General features: G+C 33.9%; 2 protein-coding genes across 2 annotated transcripts; one reads left to right on the forward strand and one right to left on the reverse strand.

Annotated features, from left to right (window-relative positions):
- Window positions 1-999: 999 nt before the first annotated feature.
- Window positions 1000-3686, reverse strand: LOC133175672 (uncharacterized). Its single transcript, XM_061310783.1, has 3 exons — window positions 3571-3686; window positions 2045-2194; window positions 1000-1221 (listed from the first exon to the last, which is right to left on the reverse strand). Exons 1-3 carry the CDS (start codon window positions 3574-3576, stop codon window positions 1081-1083), a joined length of 297 nt encoding a protein of 98 aa, XP_061166767.1. The 5' UTR covers window positions 3577-3686; the 3' UTR covers window positions 1000-1080.
- Window positions 3665-11042, forward strand: LOC133175661 (coiled-coil domain-containing protein 170-like). Its single transcript, XM_061310775.1, has 12 exons — window positions 3665-4028; window positions 5243-5313; window positions 5460-5511; window positions 6235-6330; window positions 6510-6766; window positions 6951-7098; window positions 7440-7625; window positions 7742-8059; window positions 8177-8377; window positions 8760-9176; window positions 9351-9587; window positions 9856-11042. The coding sequence occupies exons 1-12, from the start codon at window positions 3810-3812 to the stop codon at window positions 10189-10191; spliced, it is 2538 nt and encodes an 845-aa protein (XP_061166759.1). The 5' UTR covers window positions 3665-3809; the 3' UTR covers window positions 10192-11042.
- Window positions 11043-24263: the final 13221 nt, after the last annotated feature.

Below are 24263 nucleotides of genomic sequence, written 5' to 3' on the forward strand. Positions count from 1 at the left end.
ATTTCTGGGTTTTTTGTTTTTTTTTTAAATTTGATTTCAGCTACATGATGACTACAATACAAGACTTCGTGATATATCCTGTTTTTTTTTTTTTCCATTACGCTCAGGAAAAGGAAAAAGGAATTTAATTGAAGGGGAGGGAGGCAAATTACTTTTTTTCTTTTTCCCACCATACTTACTCCTGAGAAATATCCATATCATAACTAAGTATTGTAACCATTGTAACTACAAATTGTACTGCGGCCATAACAACAAAGGATTTTAAAATATATTGGGAAATCCTTCTTCTTTCCGTTATTATAAAAATTGCCCACTTTAAATAAAAATATAAAGTAAAAAACTTCTTTCATTTGAATCAGATAAAAATGCAAACTAAAGCACTACAAGAAAATTAACTATTAAGGGATACCTCATCTTCCAGCAATAGCTGCTACTCCATTTTAATTAACAGGACATATTTTAGGCAATACACATGTACCATTCTTAAATATTCCACAAGATATTGTATTCTTAGTAACTGATGCAACATTTTTCATCCGAGTTCACATTGATTTTCAGAATCTCACTTATAAAGCATTGTGCACACTACATTCTCCAATTTTTCTTGTATTCATTGTTTAAATCTTTCCATAAACAGCTGAGCCTTTTATCTGGAGACTCCTATTGAATTAATGATGCATCTGGATTCCAGAAACATACTTTTTATAATTGGTACTACATGTAAAATAAAACTGTAAATTTCATTGCACACACAAATTGTTTGGGAGGTGAACTGTGCAGGTTACCCAGGTTTGGCTGTAGCAAATACATACAAATGACAAAGGAAATGTTACTTGATTGTCATCAAAATATTTCAATTAAGAGCAACCTCTCTGTAAACAAGAGTAAATCTGATATCCAACAGCATATCTGAGTCTGGAAAAATAGCTTCTATAAATACCTATCAACTGTTATTTTAATGTATAACTCAAAAATTGTACTGAAAAATCAAAGACCACAAAATTCTTCAAAGATTTATTGTGACTTCTTCACAACAGATGTTTACAGCAACATATATATTTAAAATAATAACTAGTCTTGTTAAGACTTTCCTGCCCTTGGCATCACATAGGCCCTTTCAAACACATTGTAGATCATATAAACCAAACCCAATACACTGACAAAGATGGTGTACTGTTTACCATAGGGGCTTCTGTTATGAGTGTAATCAGTTGCTGGTTGCTAAAAAATAAACAAATTCAATTAAATCAAACCTTAAAAAAAAAGTTTATCAAGATATACAAGTGCATGTACTAAATGGCACCATTGGCTGGTTCATGAATATTGGCATGATATGATTTATGAAAATAAAATGCAGAGAATTATGCACTAATAAAGCACTAATTCATAATTGTGCTAAGAGTCCCTGGTCTATCTATATCAACATCTAAATAAGCTAAAATCAGAGGCAGCCTTTTTAACCTTATATAACTGGTACCGATACATGGCACCATTCCCAATGACAGAAAAAAAAGTTAATTTTTCTCAATTTTGAGATTGAAATTTCCTAATTCAACTGCCGAGGAACAGAATTCTTCTCATATGTCGTATGAGTTGACTAAATTTTTCACTTCCTCTTAAATCAAAAGAAGAAATCAGTCGTTATATAGTGGGACGAATGTTGTAGACAGCCTAGTGTCGTACATCTTGACCACTTAAAAGCATGAAAATAAGGGACATTAATATGTAAAAGAATGAATACTTTTTTTTTAATGTGGATTAAAAAGTAATGAGGTTAGAATAAATGCAAAATAAATCTCATTTGTTTATGCTAGATTTCTTGATTGATTCAGTACTGACCCATTCCCAATGGTTAGAAAAATATTGCTTAGAGGATGTACTTAAAGATTTTTATCATAATATTGGCTGAAGAAAGATAAATAAAACTTAGGTTGGATGGAACATGAAACTTGTGATGGACAGCACCAATGATAAATAATAGATATGAACAATCACCACACTGAAAATACAACAAAACTATTGATTGTGCAACTTAAATTCCTACCAAGTAGTATTTCATCCTTTTGACTACAAGGTTCTCATAGCTGAATGGGCTGCCTGGTTTACTTTTAGGGACCAGGAATCTAGGCTCCATATCCTGAACATCCCTCCTGATGGCAGAGGTGGCGAAACCTCGCCGCAGTACACGCATTCCCTGAAAAGTACCAATGAAGCTGCTAATAAAAGGACATCTACCAGAAAAATAATATTTTGAAGTTCTTGCCATGAATGTATTTCTATTGAGTAGTAATAATCAGGTTGGAACCAATTACCCAATGGGATATAATATCCCAAATTTTGATATAAATTGACAATGCAACAAAAAAATATTTTGGATCTAAATATCCTAAATCTGCATAATTGTACATTGAATGAATAACCTTTGGCAAGCAGGTTTTCCTGTAACTCAACTGACAAAAGTTTATGAGATTGAAGTTTGGGATCTTCTGAGGGACCAATCTCCTAAACAGTGGGGACTGGGGTAATCTCGGTTTAGATTCAGCTCGGCTAGATATTTGGTCTGATGCCTCCACTGAATCTCAGTGGAGGTGTCAGACCAAATATCTAGCCAAGCTGAGTCTCCGCTAAGATTTAGGGACTAGGAATAAAGAAGAACATGTTAACCTCTTAATTAAGTTGTTGCTTTCAAAGTACATTGTAGATAGAACATTCTATCGTTTAAATGATATTGTCCTACGGACCCGGTTTAACGATAGAATTCGTTCTGTGTATTTGCAATGTTGCAAAATAAACACGGGCGATAACTCGAACTCTGTGCATTTTCTATGAACAATCCAGAGAGTTCCGAATGTCAACATGACGTTAAATATGAAGCGAGGAAAAAATGTTGAGAAAATGAGTTGAATTTTCATATTTATATGGATTATTTTTTAGGTTAAATGGCATATACAATCTCAAAAAGGTTTGTTATGATTAATTTGGTAGTTATTTTCAGTGCAACTCCTTTTGTATTCTTCAAAATCATTTTGGAGTGGATCCACTCCGATTTGCTACATTGCAAGTATATGGGACGTATTCTAACTGTGGTGAGGGTTTGTCCCGAGACACAGTTAGATTATTCTAACTAAGTACATTGATGCGAATTTACACTATTTATAGCTGAAAGAAAATTCTTCATTTTTTACATTGTAAATTTATATCCCAGTTTGGTATATTTTATCCAAATGGGGCTATTATGCAATGGGTCCCAACCTGATAATAGGAAAGACTTCAAAAATCACTTGAGGGTAGCATTTTAATGATCTTTTTAATATCAGGAAGACTCAAAAAGCAAACTAAATATGTTTTCTTCATGCGGATTTATTATGAAGTAGAACATAAAGTAAGTACTGAACAGTTAAGGAGTATGCAAATCGTATCTTTTCAAATGTAATTCGAGGAAATTCGGTCACAAAGCTCTAGCATACGAAAACTGTTTAAATAGATTCAAGTATTTTCTTTAAATTGACCATCTGAAAGAACTACATTAACGCTTTGGAAATAATGATTTCACAAGACCAATTAGTTTACCTTCATTGTGTTCTATCTCCCAACTTCCAGACACACAAATTTTGTCAAGGTTGGAAGGGAAAGACAACTCTTGCAACTCTCGAAAAATCTCGCAAGGAAATCACGTAGCAAGTGCGCTTCCTGTGTGTGTGTTGTGACTTGTTTTCATGTTGCTATGCAGGGCTAATGGGAACGAAAAATATATGACAACAGTGCTGCAACGAGAGGAAAAGTGATTTATAAGATAATATATCAAGAAAATGGCAAGTTATCTCAGGGACGAAGACCGCCAAGGTCTTCCATCAATACGAAAACACGGATTTTTAGATACACAACCTTCTCCAAGAAGAATAACGACAATAGAACATGACATCGTTCATACAATCGGACCAACATCACCGGTATCTAGAATACTGGCATCTGAATCCACTCTTCATCATGCTAGACCACAATCCCCAAATCGCCGACAGATGGCAGAGGTAAATTTTGTTATGATTTGTAATTATCATATAATTATAATTAAATTATATGATATTAAAATAAATTAAATGGTATGTCACAGGATAGGACATTTTTGTTGACCAAGTTGACCCAGGTCATACAGCAAATGTGCTATGGAGATTCAGTGTATGTTTGTTAATCGAACTGTCATATTTGATGACTACTATATACTAGAAAGTCTATATATGTATATACATAAATATACATGATGCTGAAAAATGATTGAGGAAAGTATTGTGTATGGAAAAGCCAATCAATGATCTAATCTAGGAAATGTTGCCAAGGTTAGATCATCTGAAGATCTTGATCTTCAATGGTCAGTGGCGAATGCTATTGAAACCTGCGTACAAGCTAAGGCAAAAGTTAAACAGTAAACTGAGTGGTTTAATGCAGGTTTGATTGCTAGTGGCCAGATAGCTCAGTTGTGCACCTGTCTTGTGAATCACAGGGCCTGGTTTCCAATCCTGGTCTGGTTTGTCACAATTTTCTCCTTTCCTGCTTCACAACATTTAATTATGACCTAATGAGTAAACAAACAGACGGTACTCAAATGCATTCAAGTGGTCATTTAGAAGAATATCAATATGATCAAAGCAGGTCAAAGTTTGCATGTGTACTATAACAATAATACATGTACTACAATGGTGTAGAATGTATAATATTAGTTTTATTGACTAGATAATCCCAAAATTCATGACTTAAATTCATCATTTTCTTGAAAATATCTTATTTTTGTGGTAAGTGATTGGATTTAATTTTTTTCTTTTTAATACAGCTCTTGGTAAAAATGAGTTTTATCTCAAATTAACCAACTAGATCGTCACATTAGGATTGGTGTGAACACTTAACATGGAAACAATATGCCACTGTATTAGCACACACTACAAAATATCACATTGCGTATTGATTCCTATCGGAAGCATTAAATTATTATTTATTTACATGCCACTGAACTTTCTCATGATGCAGACAGAGTGTTGATTGGAATGATTGCACTGTTCCATTAAAAATTTATTTTATCTGATACTGAGTATTATATTGCCAAGTTTATGCATCAATAAATATAAAGTAAAAAGGGAAAAAAGGCTCATTTATTTTTAAATTCTGCATTTTAGATATTAGATTGTTTGAATAAAACTGTATGTATCAATCATTAGAATATAAACATTGAATTTCATGATTTGATTTGCAGATGCAAGAACAAATTAGGTTATTGAAAGAAGAAAATCAGAAAAAAGATGCTCTAGTTCAACAGTTGTCAAGGTAATGTATTCATTTATATTCCTAAGTTTTTGTCAAAAAAAAAGAAAGAAGAGAAAAAAAGTGCCAAGTATATAATTTTGAATAATTTGAGCGGTTATTAAATCAAGTACCTACAATGAACAAAGCATATGTTATTTTTTTTCCAGCATGGATGCAATACCCAAAGTTCAAATAAGATCTTCAGCTGACACACTAAGAGTGAGTTAAATAATTGTTTTCTATTGGTGCATTATTCTGTATAAAGTACATGTAGTAATTGAAACCTTTTGAATTGATATGTGATGTTACATGAACTGCAACATTTAAGGGTAGAGTGATCCACAGATATCAATATGCAAGCTGAAATCAATAAAAACTTTTAGATAAAATATACTAGTACTACAGTAAAACTCGTTTAGTACGAACACGGATATAGCAAATTCACGGATCCCCAGCTACATAAATTTAAGGAATTTCTTATACAGATATAACGAATTACTGATACAGCGAAGTAATTTCACAGGTCCCAGTGACTTTGTTATAACCGAGTTTTACTGTATATATAAATAGGAAGCATTACACATATACAGTGAAACCTGTCTACTCCAACATGCATTTGGAGACAGATTTTATGTCGGAATAGTCAGCACAGTGTAAAGAACATAAAAAATAGGAAAATAGGAATGAAAATAAATGTCGGAATTCAAAGTGAAATGGATACCACAGGTGTCAGATAAGATAGTTTTCACTGTACATGTATAACTATTCAATTGTACTTTTTGAAATTAAAAAAAAACTCTGAGAATTTTGAAAAACTAGAATTTAGAATGGCCACTTGAATATGAGCATTTTACTGCATCAGATAAATATAGGAGAGTATATATAAAGTTCCTTCCAGACAATTTTGATCCTTTTTAAAATAGAATTCCCAAACTCTTGTAGCATGACACAATTTATCTCGGAGACCGACATGCTGTAGAAACTGCAAGGAGTGAATTAGCAGCCATTCAAGTCAAAAATGATAAACTTATCATACAGGTAATATTTTTTCCAGAATTGCCTTTCTTTAAGGGGTGGGGGATGAAGGAAGGATAATTTACTAAAGTATTAAAAGGAAGAAGAATTGCTGTTATCAATTCATATTTCATGCTACATTAAAACTGATTAATTAATTAATTGATGCAAGAATTATTAATATGATTATGCATTCATCGCAGATACGAGATTATGAAGCTCAGTTAGAGGCAAAAGAAATCAAGATTAGAGAACTGAAGTCCTTATATGAAACAAGCAAAGAAAATGAGGCGAAGCTTACAAAAATGTTAGAGTCACATAGGCAGCAGATCATAGAACTTGAGGGTAAAGCCGGGTCTTACGAGACCGCTGTAGGACGGAGCGAGTTCACAGTGGTCGAACTACAGCGCCAAATCCGAGAGGGAAATGACAAAATTCTCGATTTGGAATCAAGAATCAGGTACTTTCAGGAGTTGTCTTTCTTTAGACAGATTTCTGATATGAATTTAAAAGGGGCCTTTTATTTTCAGACATTTTGCCACAAAATATTTATGGAATATTGAATAATGATATTGATTTTCAAATCTGAGTAAAACATTTATATTTAATTTGAAATCTATTAATTTGAAAAAAAAATGTTTCAGGAAACACCTTGAGGAGAGGGAGAGGATTGAGATGGAAATCCAGACAATAGAGAAAAAGTACACAGAGCTCATCACTCAGCTGACAAGTATCCTCGCTGTAGATGACATGTCTAGCTCTACATTCACTGTGGAGGAAATTGTCAGAAAGGCAAGTTTGATGAAGCTAGCATTGAAGACACTCGCCTGTTTCCTCTGTATTTATTAATAACAAAGGATATCAGCTCGTGGACCATTTAGAATAGATAGATGTTCTTTAATCCTAATTTTTCTGTTAAATGTAGATCAGAACTTAATTTTTTATAAATTAAAAGTCAAAGTTTAAAAAATACTGTATATGCTCAATTCAAAGTCAGTCTTCCCCTCCTTTGGAAAAAACAATCATCCACTTATTGAGTTAGAAAACAGAGTTATTCCCCTTATCCACAAATATTGTATCTTAAAAATGTAATTATTTTCATAAATCAAAACCATTAACGTATCATTTTGTAGATGACTGATCTGGTGCAAGAAAATGCTTTGCTAAAGGGTAAAATTGTGACATTGAATGAAACATTAAACAGCACACAGTTAGAGAGCAAAGCTAGCAGGGAAACTATCATGAGACTAGTGTCAGAGGTTGGCAAGGAGCAAAAGGTTGCCACAAGGTTCACATCAGAGATAGACAATCTCAGACTGGTGAGATTTGAGCTCAATTTCTTTGACAATGTTTCTAATTGCTGTATCAAAGCTCTCAGATATAATGAGGAAAACAATTTGATAGAATGTTTACCTTGATTTATTTTTGATGAAAGGAACGAGATACAGCACTAACAGAGAAGAGGAATATGGAGCGTGAAATGGCGATGATGTCGGAGAGACTCGATGCCAACCAGAGAGCTCTAGAGGCAGCGAGGGCAGAACTCGAGTTGAAACATTCCAGACTCAGCACTCTGGATCGTGAATACAGAATTAATGCAGAGGATGTCAGAAAGATTCAAACCGAGGCTCATCTCTTCCGGGAGCAAGTTGCTTCTGTCTTGTCTTCTGTTGATGATAGATGTGACATTTCAAGTGACTTCATTTTGAACCGAATCAAGACTGTTCTCCAGGACAACCGAGATCTGGTTGTGGTAAGTTGGCCAAAGATTTTCATAGGAAATAAGCTAAATTTTGCTTACATAACATTTACTTGCATCTCTTAATTTTGATTAAATCATATGTTGAAAGTTTTTTTTTTAATACTGTAGAAAGTGGAATCACTTGAGGAGAGGATCAAAACTCTAACAGAACAGCTGGAGACTCAATATGAGTTACATAAGACGGCGGCTCACAGGGCTCGTAAGGCTGAGAATGATCTTCTGAGTTTGGAGGAAAGACTACGCAGTGCAGAGGGAGAATTGGCAGCAGGAGATGTTCTGAGGGACGAGTTCAAGTCAGACAAAGGAAAGGTAAGGATGGAAAGATTTTTTAACCTCATTTTTAGCAGTAACTTTTCCTTTGAATGTGCTGTTTGTTATCCCTCTTTTCACACATATAAAATTTTGCTTTAATGCTAATGATCTCAAAAAAATGGCTAATTTATAGTTTAAATGCACAGAGTTTCAGTATACCTTGCAGGTAAAATCTGACAGAAATGGATCTTGAACTTGACAATTTTATAAAGGAATAAAATTCATTTATCCCAGTGAGAGTTATTTCTCTTGTCAGAGGGTCAATGAACCTTAAGTTTGCATTTGTTTCGGTATATTGAGTCCAGAAGAACAATGTATTGTATTGTAGTTTTCTCAGTTTCTTTCATTTTAACAACGGAAATATTTGTTCACTTTCCAGTATCTGAGAGCCTTACAAAGATTAGGAGAAAAAATGAAGATGGACCGCATTTCCATCGATCTTGGTCTGGACATGACCATCGATGCTCTGATTGCAAGAGCAGAACAGCTAGTCAAATTGGAACAAGACACAATTGTGGACAAATCAACTCACATCTACAACCTTCAACGCAAGGTCAAAGCCCTCAAGGAACAGCTAGAAAGCAAAGACCTTCACCTTGACCTTTTGAGGAAGAAAATGACAAATCTGGAGGAGAAGTTGATTGGAAAAACAGAGATCGAGAAGGAGAGAGACACTGAGACCTTCAAAATCAGAAAACTTGAAAAGCTGATAGAAAAATACAAAATCCAGATCACAGATCTTAAACACGAGAACACCAACCTCAAAGCGCAACTCCTAGGATCTAGTGAAATTCAGGTAGAGTATAAATAATACATGTACAAACATTTGCATCAAAATTGCTTTCTTAAGAATATGAAATGAAGTAAATAATTTTCAGTCTAGAGGTAAAGGAAATACTTCAGCTTTTAAAGATAGTAGTGCAGTTTTAATATAAAAGCTCAAGTCTACAAGATAATTTTATTTTCGTAGATGAGGACAATGGAGCAGAGGAAGGAAATCGAGGAGCTGGTTGCTCAGGTTGAGGAGCTGGAGGATGTGAGGAAGAAACAGGCTCACAAGATCAAGCACCTTAAAGATGAAATTGAGATCTCTACTCAGCAAGGACAGGAGAAGAGACTCGTGTCTGATAACGCAGTACAAGCTCTGTCCAGCGAGCTCAGAACCAGCAAGAATGCCCTTAATGCAATACAGAACAGGGAAAAACAGGTAACTACATACATCAAATTTTGATTACTTTAATTAAATTAATTTTTAATTTAAAGAGAACATCAAGATATTCAAAGATTGATGAAATATATGAATTAATCTTTAAATAGGATTTGATTGAATGTTAATTCTGGGAGATAATTTTAAAGAAATTCATTTTAAACTCTCTTTTACTAATAAAGAGATGTCCACTGAACTTGAAATTATTATAAGATAGTTGATAACTCCAAATTGAAGTTTGTTAAAGGAGTTTTACTTTTATTTATAGCTTTTGGACTTCCGTAACGTGGTAGCTAGAATGCTTGGTCTTGACATCAATACACTTGCGGTGCCTGACTATGAGATCATCTCCCGTTTGGAGAAATTAATCCAGGCCCACCATACTCATGCTTTTAACACCTTGAGTATGGAAGAAGCTCTCGCTGACATGGAGGATGGTTTTCTGAGTGGTTACGAAGACTACCGTAGGACGATGGGAAACACAGAGGCATCCAACTTCCGCCGCTCACGTGAGCGAGTCAAGAGGAAAGCAGCTCGAGCTAGAGCACGATCACTCTCACCAACCCGATCACCAACCCGCAAAGTTGACCCCAGAGTGTACTGATCAAATTGTTGGAAAGATTTCAATTAAAAACGGTAGCGAGATTCTCGGATGTAGCTTTTCAGACATAATTTTCCTTCCCCTGACGATTTTTTAAAAAGGAAAATGCATTTAAATCCTAGTTAGAAATTTCCTTTTATGGAAGTAGAAACTAAAAAATTTGCAATCTGTAAAAGTAACATTTTTGGATATATCGTAGATTTATATATTTTTTTTCCAAATTCAGAACATCCTTTTTTAACAATCATTTCAGCATATTCAATCAAATGTGATTAGAACAGCCTGGCATTCTTTCCTTTATAGTGGTTTAAGTAGTGATTTACTTAATATATTTATACGAGAGCCATGCTTTAGTGAAAAGCGCATCAGTGTTTTTTATGAATTTTATTAGGTATACATGTTTATTGAATCCTTTGTTTTCTTTGTATGATATGCTTTTTAGGAGATTTTTCTTAAAATGTTGTTCAACAATGGTGTCTGTGATAAAATGATAAACTATTATCCAAGATAGAGAACTAAATTCTAGGACAAAGAAAATATGGTTCGTGAAAAATTTCTTTAATATATATATGAATTTCTTAAAACAAAGTAAGAATTTACTGTTTTTAATTGTCTTGATTGAGATGATAATAAAGAATGAAAGTGTTTCCCCACTCCATTACTATTTTGCTCATTTAGTCATTTTTACATTTCGTAAGATTTCTTCATTGTTATGTTAGACCGTATATTATAATTGGTGGTTGTTATGCTCCACGTAGTTGCCCACTATGTGTCAAAAATTTTCGTACATTTTTGATGGTGTACCATTATACTGTAATATTTATATATTTCTCAATAAAAGCAACTGCCAGGAATTTGGTTTTTGTTTAATTATGACCCCCCCTCCCCCCCCCCCCCCCTAAGGAAGTTGGGAGACATTGTAAGTTAATGTTCCACCTTATTTTGTCCACAGTAGTTCTCACAGATGGTCTTGCCAATCTTAATGAAACTTCACAGTAATGATAATCACCAAGTGTAGTTGTGCATGTAGCATTCAAAATGGCCACCATGCATCACCATGAAAGGCAAGCTCTCTGCGACATGCTACTGCTTGAAATAGTTTTGTGTGTTTGTTTGTTTGTGTGCATCAAGATTACATAGATTGCATTATATTTATATTAGGTCATGTTAGAACAATGGTAAATCCTTTAGAAAAGAAAATCTGTATGAGGTCACATATAGACTTTGTGACATCACATGTACCTTGTGACTATTTGTGCTTATTTGTATTTAATATGTTTCAGTAAAAGTTGGTACAAGAAAAATTTCCTAATAGTTTAAAATGTAAATGTAAGATACAACGAGCTTATGGAGTTATACATGTATATATACAAAAGAACACATGGTAATTCACCTAAAAACGTCTTCATCGTTTATGCAAATCACTACATGTATTTGCTCTAATGTATGCATTTCCCTCCATAAACCCACACAATCTAGACCGTTCAATTATTTCTTAAATAAATAAATCTTCAAGCATCAAACTTCTTTATAATAATATACATTGTACATTTTTGTTTTTAATGTTTTTAATCCAATTCATACCTGAATGAATTTCTGTACAAAGTGATGATGTTGACTCGATCCGACTTTGAAATAGGATTTCGTGTATCAAACGTCATGGTAACTACCAAATCCAATATTATGCTTCGTAGCACAAACTATTGTGTTTCTAGTTATCAAAATGAATAACAAAAAGACCATCATCCCAATCCTACAGTACATATATATATATATGGAAAAGCAAAAATGTTGAGCAAATGTCAAAATAGAGGTATACAGAATTTTGTATATTTATCAAACATTCTTATAGGATGATGGGTTGATATATTTTTTTAAAGAGAAGGCCATGATCTCTACATATATATGGTAAACAGATTATTTTACTAGGTACATTTTGGTATATATTCGGTTAAGCATTAATTTATTTGAGTTACAGCTAGTTGCAATAAATCAGCCATCAGCTTGGAAAATTACTAATAATTAATCTCCTGATGTCCATTAACTTAATTTCTATGGTGGCATATTTCTGTTCCCATATTCAAGTAATTTTTCCAAAGATTATCTTGACATGCAAGGTATTTATAATTTTATTGCATAAATCTATCAATATGCAATGTGAAATATAAAGAAAACGAACAGTTATCATGCTTAAAAGTCCATTTTAACAATATAGATTATGAGCAGGGCCAACCTCTGAAAACAGCGTTGGGATCAGGTGCCACTGAGGAGCAAGCATCGCCTGTCGACCGATCACACCCGCCGTGTGCCCCTTGTCATGTTCGGGTAAACGGAAATATCAGTAGATATTCAGTGTGAAAAAATGGCCTAGCAATTTGTATGAAAGACGTCAGTTGAAACATTCGACTTAACGACAAATTATGAAGCAGAATTTATTCAAAATCTTATAAATGAGAAGAAGAAAACACTTGCTATGGCCTTCAACTCGACATTTAGATATATCGACGACGTATTATCATGCAATTAACATTAGTTATTTCCATTGATATGTCGATACGATATATCCCAATGAGCTTGAAATAAAAGATGCCACAGAGTGTTTCATATTTGGTTATTTCACTAGAAAAAGCCGTTAATGGTAACTTAACATCTAAGCTTAATGATAAACGTGATCACTTTAACTTTTCAATTGTCAACTTTTCTTACTTATGCAGCAACATACCTTTATCACCTGCATACGGGGTTTATATCTCTCAATTGCATGCTCTACGTATGAACAATTTCGAAAACGAGATAAGTTTTTGACAAACAAGTGGATGAAACAAGAATATCAACAGTCTCGTTTAAAGTCATCATTGCGTAAGTTCTATGATCGATACAATGACCTTGTCAGCAAATTAAGACAATCTATCATTTAGTCAAATGCTGACTGACGTTTTTCATACTAATTGTTAGGCCATTATTAACACATGCACTGAATTGTCTACGGATTTTACGTTATTTCTCGATCGTGACAAAAGGAGCACACGCGAGTGTGACCGATCAGCAGGGGATGCTCACTCTTCCATGGCACCTGATCCCACCTCTGGTGGTTTAGAGGCCGTGTTTCCTCTGCTCATGATTTTATTGTTTGAACTTCTGAGCTTGAATACTGTTCGTTATCTTCATATATTTCATTGTATTTCCAAACAAGGTAATTGTATCGACCATAAAATTTGCGAAATGTTGACTTTAAATATGCTTTTGCCTATCGAATCAATTTTGGAGACATATACTCCATATGCAGGTGAAAATGAGATATCGCTATAAATTATGTCAACATGTGGGAAAACATGTCAACATGCAAGATAATTATGTCCACATACAAGATAAGCAAACATGCAAGTTAACAACCTTTTAAGGAAATCGGATAAAATTTGTATAAAAAAGGAAGGAGGCATCCAAGTAGGGGAGAGGGTATTTCCTCTGGACATCAAAACGTTCTGTGAAGCAAAAATTAATAGCCAAATGGTTGGACTTGGGGTCACACTGTAATGTAACGACAGAGAAATTCCTACATATATCGAGGGTGGGGAGAGGGGCTACATAAGATAATCTCTTAATAGGGTACTGGAAAACATAATCCATTTTAAGTTGATTTAATAAGACACATTAATGAAAAATTACAAATACTTTTGCATAGAATAAAATGCCTTGTGATATATGACATGGTATTTAAAATTAAAACGTTAAAAGGCATCACAAGAAATTTTGCCTAGCCAGAAGTATTTGTGATTTTTTTTCCATAGTGTTTTTAATATATAAATAGGTATATAGGCTAAATGTTTCCCATGACAGTAAGAGTTTATCGTATGTGACCCCCTTCCTTTATGAAAGATCTAGAAAATCGAGGGTTTGGTTTTTTTTTCTTCCAAATTTTTGAGTGTGTACAACCCCTTTTTCCGCTTTAGAATAGCTTTTGGGTTATTGCTTTTTGGAGTTCTGTGCTTTGTTTTCAAGAGGAAATACTCCTTCTTCCTTCCTGTATAAACATTCCTGGATCTGTCCCTTTTTGTTTGTTGTAATATTGTTGCATTAAAACATGCACATATATTAATAATTCATAGACCTATATGGGCAGTGAGCAGTTGACTGTCAAAAACGGAATTGCATATTTCCCTGTTTTGTTTTTGATTTTTCCAGATTTGGGAAATATGGTCATTTCCATTCATTTACACTTAATTATTAATCTGATAATTGTGAACAATATAGATTGTACCACAAAACATGGAAATGGACATGGTAAACATCAAGTCATGAAACAGGTGTGAGCCATGTATTATCACCTTGTACATAAATATATTCATATATTAAAAGGGTTAAAACATTAAAAACAAAAATAAACATCTGTAGGTCATATCATTTATTCAAATATGGATATCGTCTATTCAATTTGAAAATGTGATATCACTCATTTGAATAGGTGATATCACCTTTTTAAATAGATGATCTCGGTAAATTTCAATAAATACCAAAAACGGCGCCTATAAGTACATGTAGTTGGGAGGAATTCTACACATTTATATATAAGTTTTGTTAGAGACGGGTAACACCTGGTTTTTGAGTATGGTAGTCGATCGATCAAAATTTTATATTAAAATAAAGGATATAATGAGATTTAGTGAACAAAAATGTGTGTGTTTTGAAAGAAATGAACGTGAGCTTCGAAAACTTTAATAGCCCTAATGTTTTACCTGGTTTTCACCATATAATAATCATTTATCATTATTTATTTACATATATTTTCTATTAATCTATCTTTTTTCCCCTAAATCTGTTTAGGAAAACCGCATGTCTTCCAATAATTTGAATCAAAATTCATGTCGATATCATAATTAGATTGCTATGCATATATTTAAAAATAAATAATTGTGAAAGGTCAAGGTACAATCACTGTTAAGTAAAAAGCAAATAATCAATTGTCATCGTGTTTGAATATTAGTCCTCCTAAACCCCTCTGAATCTGGGGCACTGCTACCAAGAAAGATTTGGTATGTCATTTTGTATATTGTTCCGTTTAGCTTATCATTCAGCTGTCTATTACAAAATCTTGATTGGGCCCTGTCTCTTTCAGAACAGGTTTGAACACACACTTTAGTTTCTTGTTGCTCATGACTTATGGATGTTTCTGAAATTGATTACTTTGAAATATAATTGAATACAATTACAATGCATGGTTCAAAAATGTAAGTGTCCGTCGTCGTGCGTTAACATTTGAACATTTTCAGCTTCTTCTCTGAAACCACTAAACCACTTTCAACCAATTTTTGAATAGAGCATCTATGGGTGAAGGGGAACAAAAATTGTGAATTTCATGGTCCCTACCCTCCTGGTGCCTGGGACCAAAACCACTTAAATTAATGCAGTCTTTAAAACCTTCTTCTTTACTCCTGGACATCAAGCAGTCAAACTGTTGCAATAATTGTAATACGTACTGAGCCGTCTACCAAAATTGTGAATTTCATGGCCCCTGGGTCATGGGTTCTGGTGTTAGGACAGGGCTCTAAAGAAAATATAGTTAAAATACATTAATTCTTTGAAAATCTTCTCTTCTGGTCTTGGGTATTTAGCTGATGAAAAAAATACATAGTTATGATGAAGAAGGATGTCTTTTCCAAACTTATGAATTTCATGGCGCCTGGGTCAGGGGCTCTGATGCTAGGGCGGGGCTCTAATGATAATATAGTGAAATGCATTAATTATTTGAAAATCTTCTCCTCTACTCCTTAGTATTAAGCCGATGAACAAAGTACAAAGTTATGATGAGGAGAGGTACTTCTTCTAAAATTGTGAATTTCATGGCCCCTGGGTCGGGGGTTCTGGTGTTAGGGCGGAGCTCTAATGATTACATTGGGAGAATGCATTAATTCTATGAAAATCTGGTCATTAAGCCAAAGTACTAAAGTACTAGTATATAGTTATGATGAAGAATGGTGCTTCTTCCAAAATTGTGAATATCTTGGCCCCTGGGTCAGGGGTTCTGATGTTAGGGGGGCTGGGGCTCTATTGATCATATAGGGAAAATGCATAAAATTTTTTATTTCCCCTGTATATAAATCAGATAAACTAGGTGCATGGTTATGATGATCAAGGGTGCCTCTTCCAAAATTGTGAAATTTGTGGACACAAGGTGAGGGGTTCTGCCGGGGTGTGGGCTTTATTGAATACATTGTGAAAGTGCATTATTTTTTTTTTTTTTTAAAATATTCTCTGCTCCTAGATATTAAGCAGATAAACCAAGAATGTAGTTATGATGAACAAGGGCGCCTCTTCCAAAATTCTGAATATCTTGATCCCTGGGTCAGGGGTTCTGGTGTTAGGGCGGGGCTCTATTGAATATATAGTGAATATGCATCAATTCTGTATAAATCATCTTCCATCCCCATATATATAAAGCAGATAAACTAAGTGCATGGTTATTATGATTAAGGGTGCCTCTTCCAAAATTGTGAAATTTGTGGCCCCAAGGTAAGGGTTCTGCGGGAGGGGGGCTCGCTCTATTGATTATATAGTGAAATTATTTCTTTAAAAATCTTCTTCTCTGCTTCTAGGTACTGAGCAGATAAACCAAGTAAATAGTTATGACAAGCCAGGGAGCCTCTTCCAAAATTGTTAATATCTTAGCCCCTAAGTCAGGGGTTCTGGTGTTACATTGTAGGACGGGGCTCTATTGATTATATAGTGAAAGTGCATCATTTCTTTGAAATCTTCTTCTATGCCCCTGGTTATTTAGCAGATAAATCAAGTATATAGTTATGATGAGCAAGGGCAACTCTTCCAAAATGTGAATACCTTGACCCCTGGGTCAGGGGTTCTGGTGTTAGGGCGGGGCTCTGTTGATTATATAGTGAAATTGCCTTAATTCTTTAAAAATCTTCTCTGCTCCTGGGTATTTAGCAGATAAACTAAGTGCATGGTTATGATGATCAGGGATGCCTCTTCCAAAATTATGAAATTTGTGGCCAAATGGTCAGGAGCTCATATTGGGAGGGTCTATTTAATATATAGTGAAATGCATTTTTTTTTTAAATATTCTTCTCTGCCTCGAGGTTTTTAACAGTAAAGCTAATTGCATGGTTACGACGAGCAAAGAAATCTTTTCCAAAAAGTTTAAATTCATAACCCCCGAGTCAGGGATTTTGGTGTTAGGGTGAGGCTCTTTCAATATATTGTAGAAATAGTAGAAATTATCTTCTCTGTCTTTTGTTATTAAGAAAATATACTGAGTGCATGGTTATGATGAGCAAGAGTGCCTCTTCCAAAATTGTGAATATCTTGGCCTATGGTTCAGGGGTTCTGGTGTTAGGGCGGGGCTCTATTGATCATATAGTGAAAATTAATGCATAAATTCTTTAAAAAAGCTTCTACCTTCCCCACTGTATATGAATTACGTGCATGGTTATGATGATCAAGGGTGCCTCTTCCAAAATTGCGGAATTTGTGGCACCAGGGTAAGGGGTTCTGCGGGAGGGGGATCTATTGATTATATACATGTAGTGAATGTGCATTATTTCTTTGAAAATCTTCTTCTCTGCCCATTGTTATTAAAAAAAGTACGAAGTGCAAGATTATGATGAGCAAAAGTGTCTCTTCCAAAATTGTGAATATCTTGGCCTTTAGGTCAGGGGCTTAGGTACAAGGGTGGGACTACATTGAATCTATAGTGAAAATAGGTTATTTCTTTGAAAATCTTCTCTGCTCCTGGGTATCTAGAAGGCAAATAGATTGTATAAAGTTGTAATAAGCAGGAGTGTTTTTACAAGATTTTTGAAATTCAGTACCCTTTGGTCAATTTAATAATTTCTACTTTCTAAGTTATTACCCTTTGCTATTCACCTTTAATAGTTAATCACTGTAAATAATGTTACTTAAAAGTTCAATTAAATAACAGAATTATACAAGAAATTTTATAATATTTAATACAAAAGTACTTTCATAGTTTTTAATGGTCATGTAAACTTTTAAATACTGTAGATCACTAAATTTTCGCGACACCTTATTTTTGCGGGATAATCATTCACTCTTTATTAGCGAGACATAATTTTCAGTGTTATTCCTCTAGATATTCTTAAGGAATACTATTATACGCGAGAATGAAATTTTCGCGAGCTCACTTTCTCCCGTAATTACGCGAAAAAAAGTTCTCGCAAATAAAAAGTGATTTACAGTAAAAGATAAATGGAATGGGACAAATTACCACATCTTTGCACAATAAATATTAATCTTTAATGGCCAAGAGAGGCCACTGCGAGGGTGAATGAAATATGCTCACTAATAGTGCTATGGAACTACTGTTTTGTTTAGTCCTCATGAGGATAATGAGAAAAAGGGGAAAGATACATCCAAATTTTAAGATGTGTAATTGAGTACTAAATTAATATTTTGCTGATCCCTGATTACCCTATTCCTCTTGCTTTTGGGCAAATAGCTTTATTTATCAGCTTGTTTTGTTTTAATGTATGGATCGTTACATAATACTCCGGTAACGGTCAAGGCCCTTGGGCCTCTTCGTTGCAATGGCGTTGGTGGAGCAGTGCGTTTTAGTTTGAATTTGGATGATATTTTAATTTGGTTGAATTGTTTCGAGAACATTCACTCTTATTTGGACACCACCAGTTGCCGGTGGAAGGTTGGAAAGTAATACTTGTCACCTGTACTCATAACGTACTAGTATAGGCATTGAGCAATGAGATCTTTTTCGTGCCAGCACCTACTGTGACTCGGGGTTTATATGGTCTCATCCGACCAGTCTTCATGTCTAGAAATGGGATTCTTCGAACCCGCAACGTAAGGATCAACTCATACATCTACGATATCTTTGCTCTAGCCATGCTCTACTATTTACACTTGGAAATGGTTTGTCAAGTATATGTAAAATCTGGGGTTATGCCTTCACAATGCAAGTTGCAGTGGTGGTTAATATTCAATGATTCCATTTATTAGAAAAAGACAAGAGAAAATGTGATGGGGATACCTTAAATGCGAGGTTTTAAAATCTTAGAAAAACTGGTCTTTATCTGCAAAACACCGGGTCCCAGTGTCCCTTCTGACATATTTCATTTCATCAAATTAAATGTTGCAGATTTTATTTGATGAAATGAAATATATCAGAAAAGACACCAGGATCATGAAGCATTTTTAGTCCTAAGTCAGAATTTGTCAGAACAATGTATTATTTTTACTTTTTATTATATAAAAAAAAATTTAAAATGTCATCTTTTTAATTATTATTTTAAAGTATTAATTTATTGTTAGTACTAGTATTCATGTAATGAGTTATTGAAATTTTGTGTTAGAATGCTTCATAAGTCTGAAGCTAGATGGACTTTTAAGAATGATTAATTCATTGCATGGTTTATGTAAGGAATAAAATGTTGCCATTATTTTTTACATCTCTGATGCAAGTAAAAATACGGTTCAGAACTGAGGATCGTCAAGGAATTATTTTTCTAGGAAAATTATCACTTGTATGTCAAAATATGTACATACATTATCATGTTGGTGAACAAAAAATTTCATCAATATGAGAATATCCTCAAAAATTCAAATAAGAAAAAGTTTCGAAGAATAACTTTCTGGATGACCGCACTTTTGCATGTGAACCTGTATTTTTAATCGTATTCATGCATGAATGATTTTTCGTAAATGGTATTGGTCCAATGCTTACACAATTTTTTTTGTTTTCATTTATGGTTAGGGCTAACAAGGTCATCAGACTGAGTTTTATTTGTCTGAAATTCTCTCTCTAAGATCTGAAGTTTTTCAGAATCACCATAACTTAAGATAAGAAAGAAAAATAACAATAGAACACCCAGGAAAGTCATTCGGACTATATATATATATATATATATATATATATATATATATATATATATATATATGTTTTAAAAAATTACAAAAATAAAGCATGTATTCAGAAACAATATTTTATCTAAATCAAACGAAACCTTGTCATATAGCAGAAAAAAAATTGAAATTATATTTTTAGTTATAGAGAAGATGGCCGAACAAAGCGAACGAAATGCCTATAGAGCGACAAGCATAAGGGTGAAAAAGTAAATTTCAATTATAAATAATAATAAATTTTTTTGATATTTCATCTAACTTTAAAGCATATTTTATGTAAAATCACAATTTGCAAAATCCCACAAAATTAAAATTATTAATTTTGCTTTTGAAATAGCTTACACACACTAAAGAGGACAAAAAGGACAATTTTTCTCATTCTATAACACAATTTTTTGATATGCGTGGGTCTTTGCTCCATTTTTTTAAGTTTATCCTCAAAGGTTGCGTAAGAATATACATATTTTGGTTCACAAAAAAATGGAGCAAAGACCCACGAACTATACCTTAAAAATACACTTTGATGACACAGCATTCGCATCTTTCCTAGAAATACTTTGAGTCCATTTTGTCAAGGGTCATATCGATATCACAAAAATGATTTAAATGCCACTATTCATCAGGAGTTGTGTAGCGTTGTGGTTAGCATGTTAGTCTCAAAGGAAAATGAAACTTGGGATTTTTATTGCTAGGGTTCAAATCCCACGAATACCATGTTATTTTTTAATAACAGAATAATTTTTGCCAAGATTTTCCTCAGAAAAGTTTTGTTCATCATAATTTCAATAATGAGTCTAAATTCTAAAATCACAAATTGAAGATGAGTTTTATATATCTAATCCTATAGGCATTCTCCACACCTTGTTCACCCATCTCCTTAATCATAATTTCATTTTAAATTTAATATGACGCAAAAAATTGCTGACCAGGGATCAATCACTATTACAAAATGATAAAGGTATATACTGGTCAAAGCGAAATAAACAAAGTAATCAACTTTTTTTGATTGAATGGTGTGGAAAATGATTTCTATTTTGTATACTTAAATGGTAATTTTTTTTTTCAGGAAAAAAATGTTAAATGTTACTGTTATTAAAACAAAGTACATGTACATGTACGTTTAATATGATTTATCTCTAGGAATGTTAAAGAATTTAATAGATTAGAATACTTAATAGTACCCGTATTTCAGTTGGTAAAAACAGAAATGAAATTTGACATTTTAATGATTTACATGTACTTATATGCTGTACATGTATATAATGCATTGTTTGTATAGTAATAAATAGCTAGGCATGTTATTTATTTCATTCATGTACAATATTGTTTTAAAGATCCCTTTTGTGCACTGAAATTATATCTGTATGCATTCATTTTAAGTCACATGAGTTTACTCCGTCGTCGTGCGTTGACATTTTAACATTTTCAACTTCTTCTCTGAAACCGCTCAACCAACTATAACCAATTTTGGCATATAGCATCTATGGGTCAAGGGGAACAAATATTGTTAATTTCATGGTCCTTGCCCCTCTGGGGCCTGAGGGTTGGGACCAAAACCACTAAAATTAATGCAATCTTGAAAAATCTTCTTCGTTACTCCTGGACCTCAAGCAATCAAACTGTTGCAATGATTGTAATAAGCATTGAGCCCTTTACCAAAATTGTGAAATTCATGGCCAAAGGGTCAGGGATTATGGTGCTAGGGCTTGTCTCTGTTGAATATATCGTGAAAATGCATTATTTCTTAAAAAATCTCCTCTGCTTTGCTCCTGGGTATTAAGCAAACAAACTAAATGCATAATTATGATGAAGAAGGATGTCTCTTCCAAAGTTGTGAATTTCATGGCCCCTGGGTCAGGTGTTCTGGTGTTAGGGCGAGGCTCTAATGATAATGTAGTGAAAATTCATTAATTCTTTGAAATTGTTCTCCTCTGCTCTGCTCCTGGGTAATAAACCGATGAACTAAGTACATAACAAGTTTGGCTTTCCAGAAAGCCTAAAATGTCATCTCTTTGGCTTCATGAATGTCATAGAATAAACAGTGGAATGTTACATTATTTTCTCAGCTATTATAGGCAGTAGTATCGCTTTTAAAAAATGGGGGGGGGGGGGGAATCGACGACTTATCTGAACAATCTTTGACGAGGGGAAAAAGGGGCTCAAACTTAACATTTTCATTTCTTGGAAGGGGGATTACAACTTTTCCAACAAACATATTTTATATTATAATACATTCCCATGGGATGATTTGACGTAACATACTGGAACAAAAGATGGAAGATGGGGCAAGGGCGCGCCTTTCAATGAATATTTTCAATGTTTCGGGAAAAAGTGGAATTAAGGGGGTGACCCTCCTGATGCTACGTGCCTGTATTATTTTACCTGTTGTAAATATGCTTTATTCATTTTAAATATTTTTTGTACAATGTCTGTAAAAAAAAATCTACCTACTGAGAAATATTCGTAAAAATTAGATAACAACTATTCCGTATGAAGATGGATAAAACCGTAGCGTTCCTTTTGACTTAAATTTTAGTTCTTAATCGTCTACTACGGCAGCAAATAAGTTTTAAAGCGCTAACTTAAAGTAATCCGAACCTCAATTAATTTCCAAATATTTTCCTTATTTTAATCGTATCCTCTGAAGTGACTTGGCCATCGAACCACCGGAAATATCAAGGGAAAAAATGAGACACTCCTGCATCATATCCTTCTTCTGCCCATGTAGATTCATGTTTTAACGCTATATTATGTATAATATAAGTAAATGTTTACGCTCGCAGGAAAATATAGCATGCATAGAAAGGTTATAAAATTGAAATGTTACCATTTAACTAAGTATTTGCACACTGAAAAGAGCCCCAATCTACCAACATCGATTTTATAGGCTGTTCCATGAGACACACATTTTATAATTTTGGCTTTATTTCAAGAATACAGGGGGTACTGCAGGGGTACATTTAAATAAAAAAAAGAATAGTGCAGACATCCGAAAAATAATCGTAATGATTCTTTATGATATTTATTCCAATGCCTGCAGCACTGAGTTACTTAAATCAGAGACATTTTTGTTTCTGCTTAAATTGTGCTTTTAGGTAAAATTTCTTTTCTTCGAAATTTATTTTTTGAATAAGTTCTGTTTTATTTTACATATATACGGTAGTAATTATCGATTGACTATATTAAGTACACATAAAAGTTAAGTTTTTGCCATTGTATATATGCATTTAGTGTGAATGTTTTCACTGTTTTTCTTTCGTCAGTAAATCCTAGATCCACGCCTTGGCTGATACAATTCAATAATTAATTCAATTAATTGTAAGACAGAACGCTCAATTTTGTTTACATCTCTATGTTTGAAATCGTCTCATCATCAGGTCATTTATTAGACCACCAGCTTATCGATGGCAGCTTACACTAGGACTTCACTTCCGAATAACAAACTTAATGTGTCATCTCCCGATGGAGATGACAATTATGATGAAAAAGGGTGCCTCTTCCAAAATTGTGAATATCTTGGCCCCTGAGTCAGGGGTTCTGGTATTAGGGCTGGGCTCTATCGATCATAAAGTGAAAATGCACAAAATGTTTTTAAAAATCTTCCTCTCTCCTTGTATATAAATAAGATAAACTAGGTGCATGGTTATGATGATCGAGGGTGCCTCTTCCAAAATTGTGAAATAGGCCCCAGAGTGAGTGGTTTTTCGGGAGGGTTCTTGGTTCTTAACAGATAAACCAAGTATATAGTTATGATGAGCAAGGGCGCCTCTTCCAAACTTGCGAGTATCTGTGCCCTTGGGTCAAAGGTTCTGGTGTTAGGGCGGGGATCTATCGATCATAAAGTGAAAATGCATAAATTATTTTAAAATCTTCTTCTCTCCTTGTATATAAAACTAGGTGCATGGTTATGATGATCGAGGGTGCCTCTTCCAAAACTGTGAAATATGTGGCCTTATTATGTTTCAATCTATGGATCGTTACATTATACCCGGGTGACCATTAAGGTCCTTGGGCCTCTTGTCTTATACAGTAGATGCACTTTTCCCACTGTGGGATTAATTTACACCAGGTGCCCGCGGTCACAAATTTTCCGCGAAAATATGCCACAGTGTACTAAATTAAGACATATGAAGGTAATTCAAAAAATTTCTTAATTCGCCCCGTGTTATTTTCGGCCTTTCACACTTGCA

Source organism: Saccostrea echinata, unplaced genomic scaffold, assembly GCF_033153115.1.
Source record: "Saccostrea echinata isolate AGI-Se365-2 ecotype Australia unplaced genomic scaffold, CSIRO_AGI_Sech_v1 ptg000002l, whole genome shotgun sequence".
Classification (NCBI taxonomy): Eukaryota; Metazoa; Mollusca; class Bivalvia; order Ostreida; family Ostreidae; genus Saccostrea; species Saccostrea echinata.

Coding starts and splice junctions, on each gene's coding strand:
- LOC133175661 (XM_061310775.1), top strand. CDS start 3,810: ATGGCAAGTTATCTCAGGGACGAAGACCGCCAAGGTCTTCCATCAATA. Junction 7,626..7,741: donor AGATAGACAATCTCAGACTG/GTGAGATTTGAG, acceptor TTTTGATGAAAG/GAACGAGATACAGCACTAAC. Junction 8,378..8,759: donor TCAAGTCAGACAAAGGAAAG/GTAAGGATGGAA, acceptor TTCACTTTCCAG/TATCTGAGAGCCTTACAAAG.
- LOC133175672 (XM_061310783.1), bottom strand. Junction 1,222..2,044: donor AAAGGATGAAATACTACTTG/GTAGGAATTTAA, acceptor TTTATTTTTTAG/CAACCAGCAACTGATTACAC.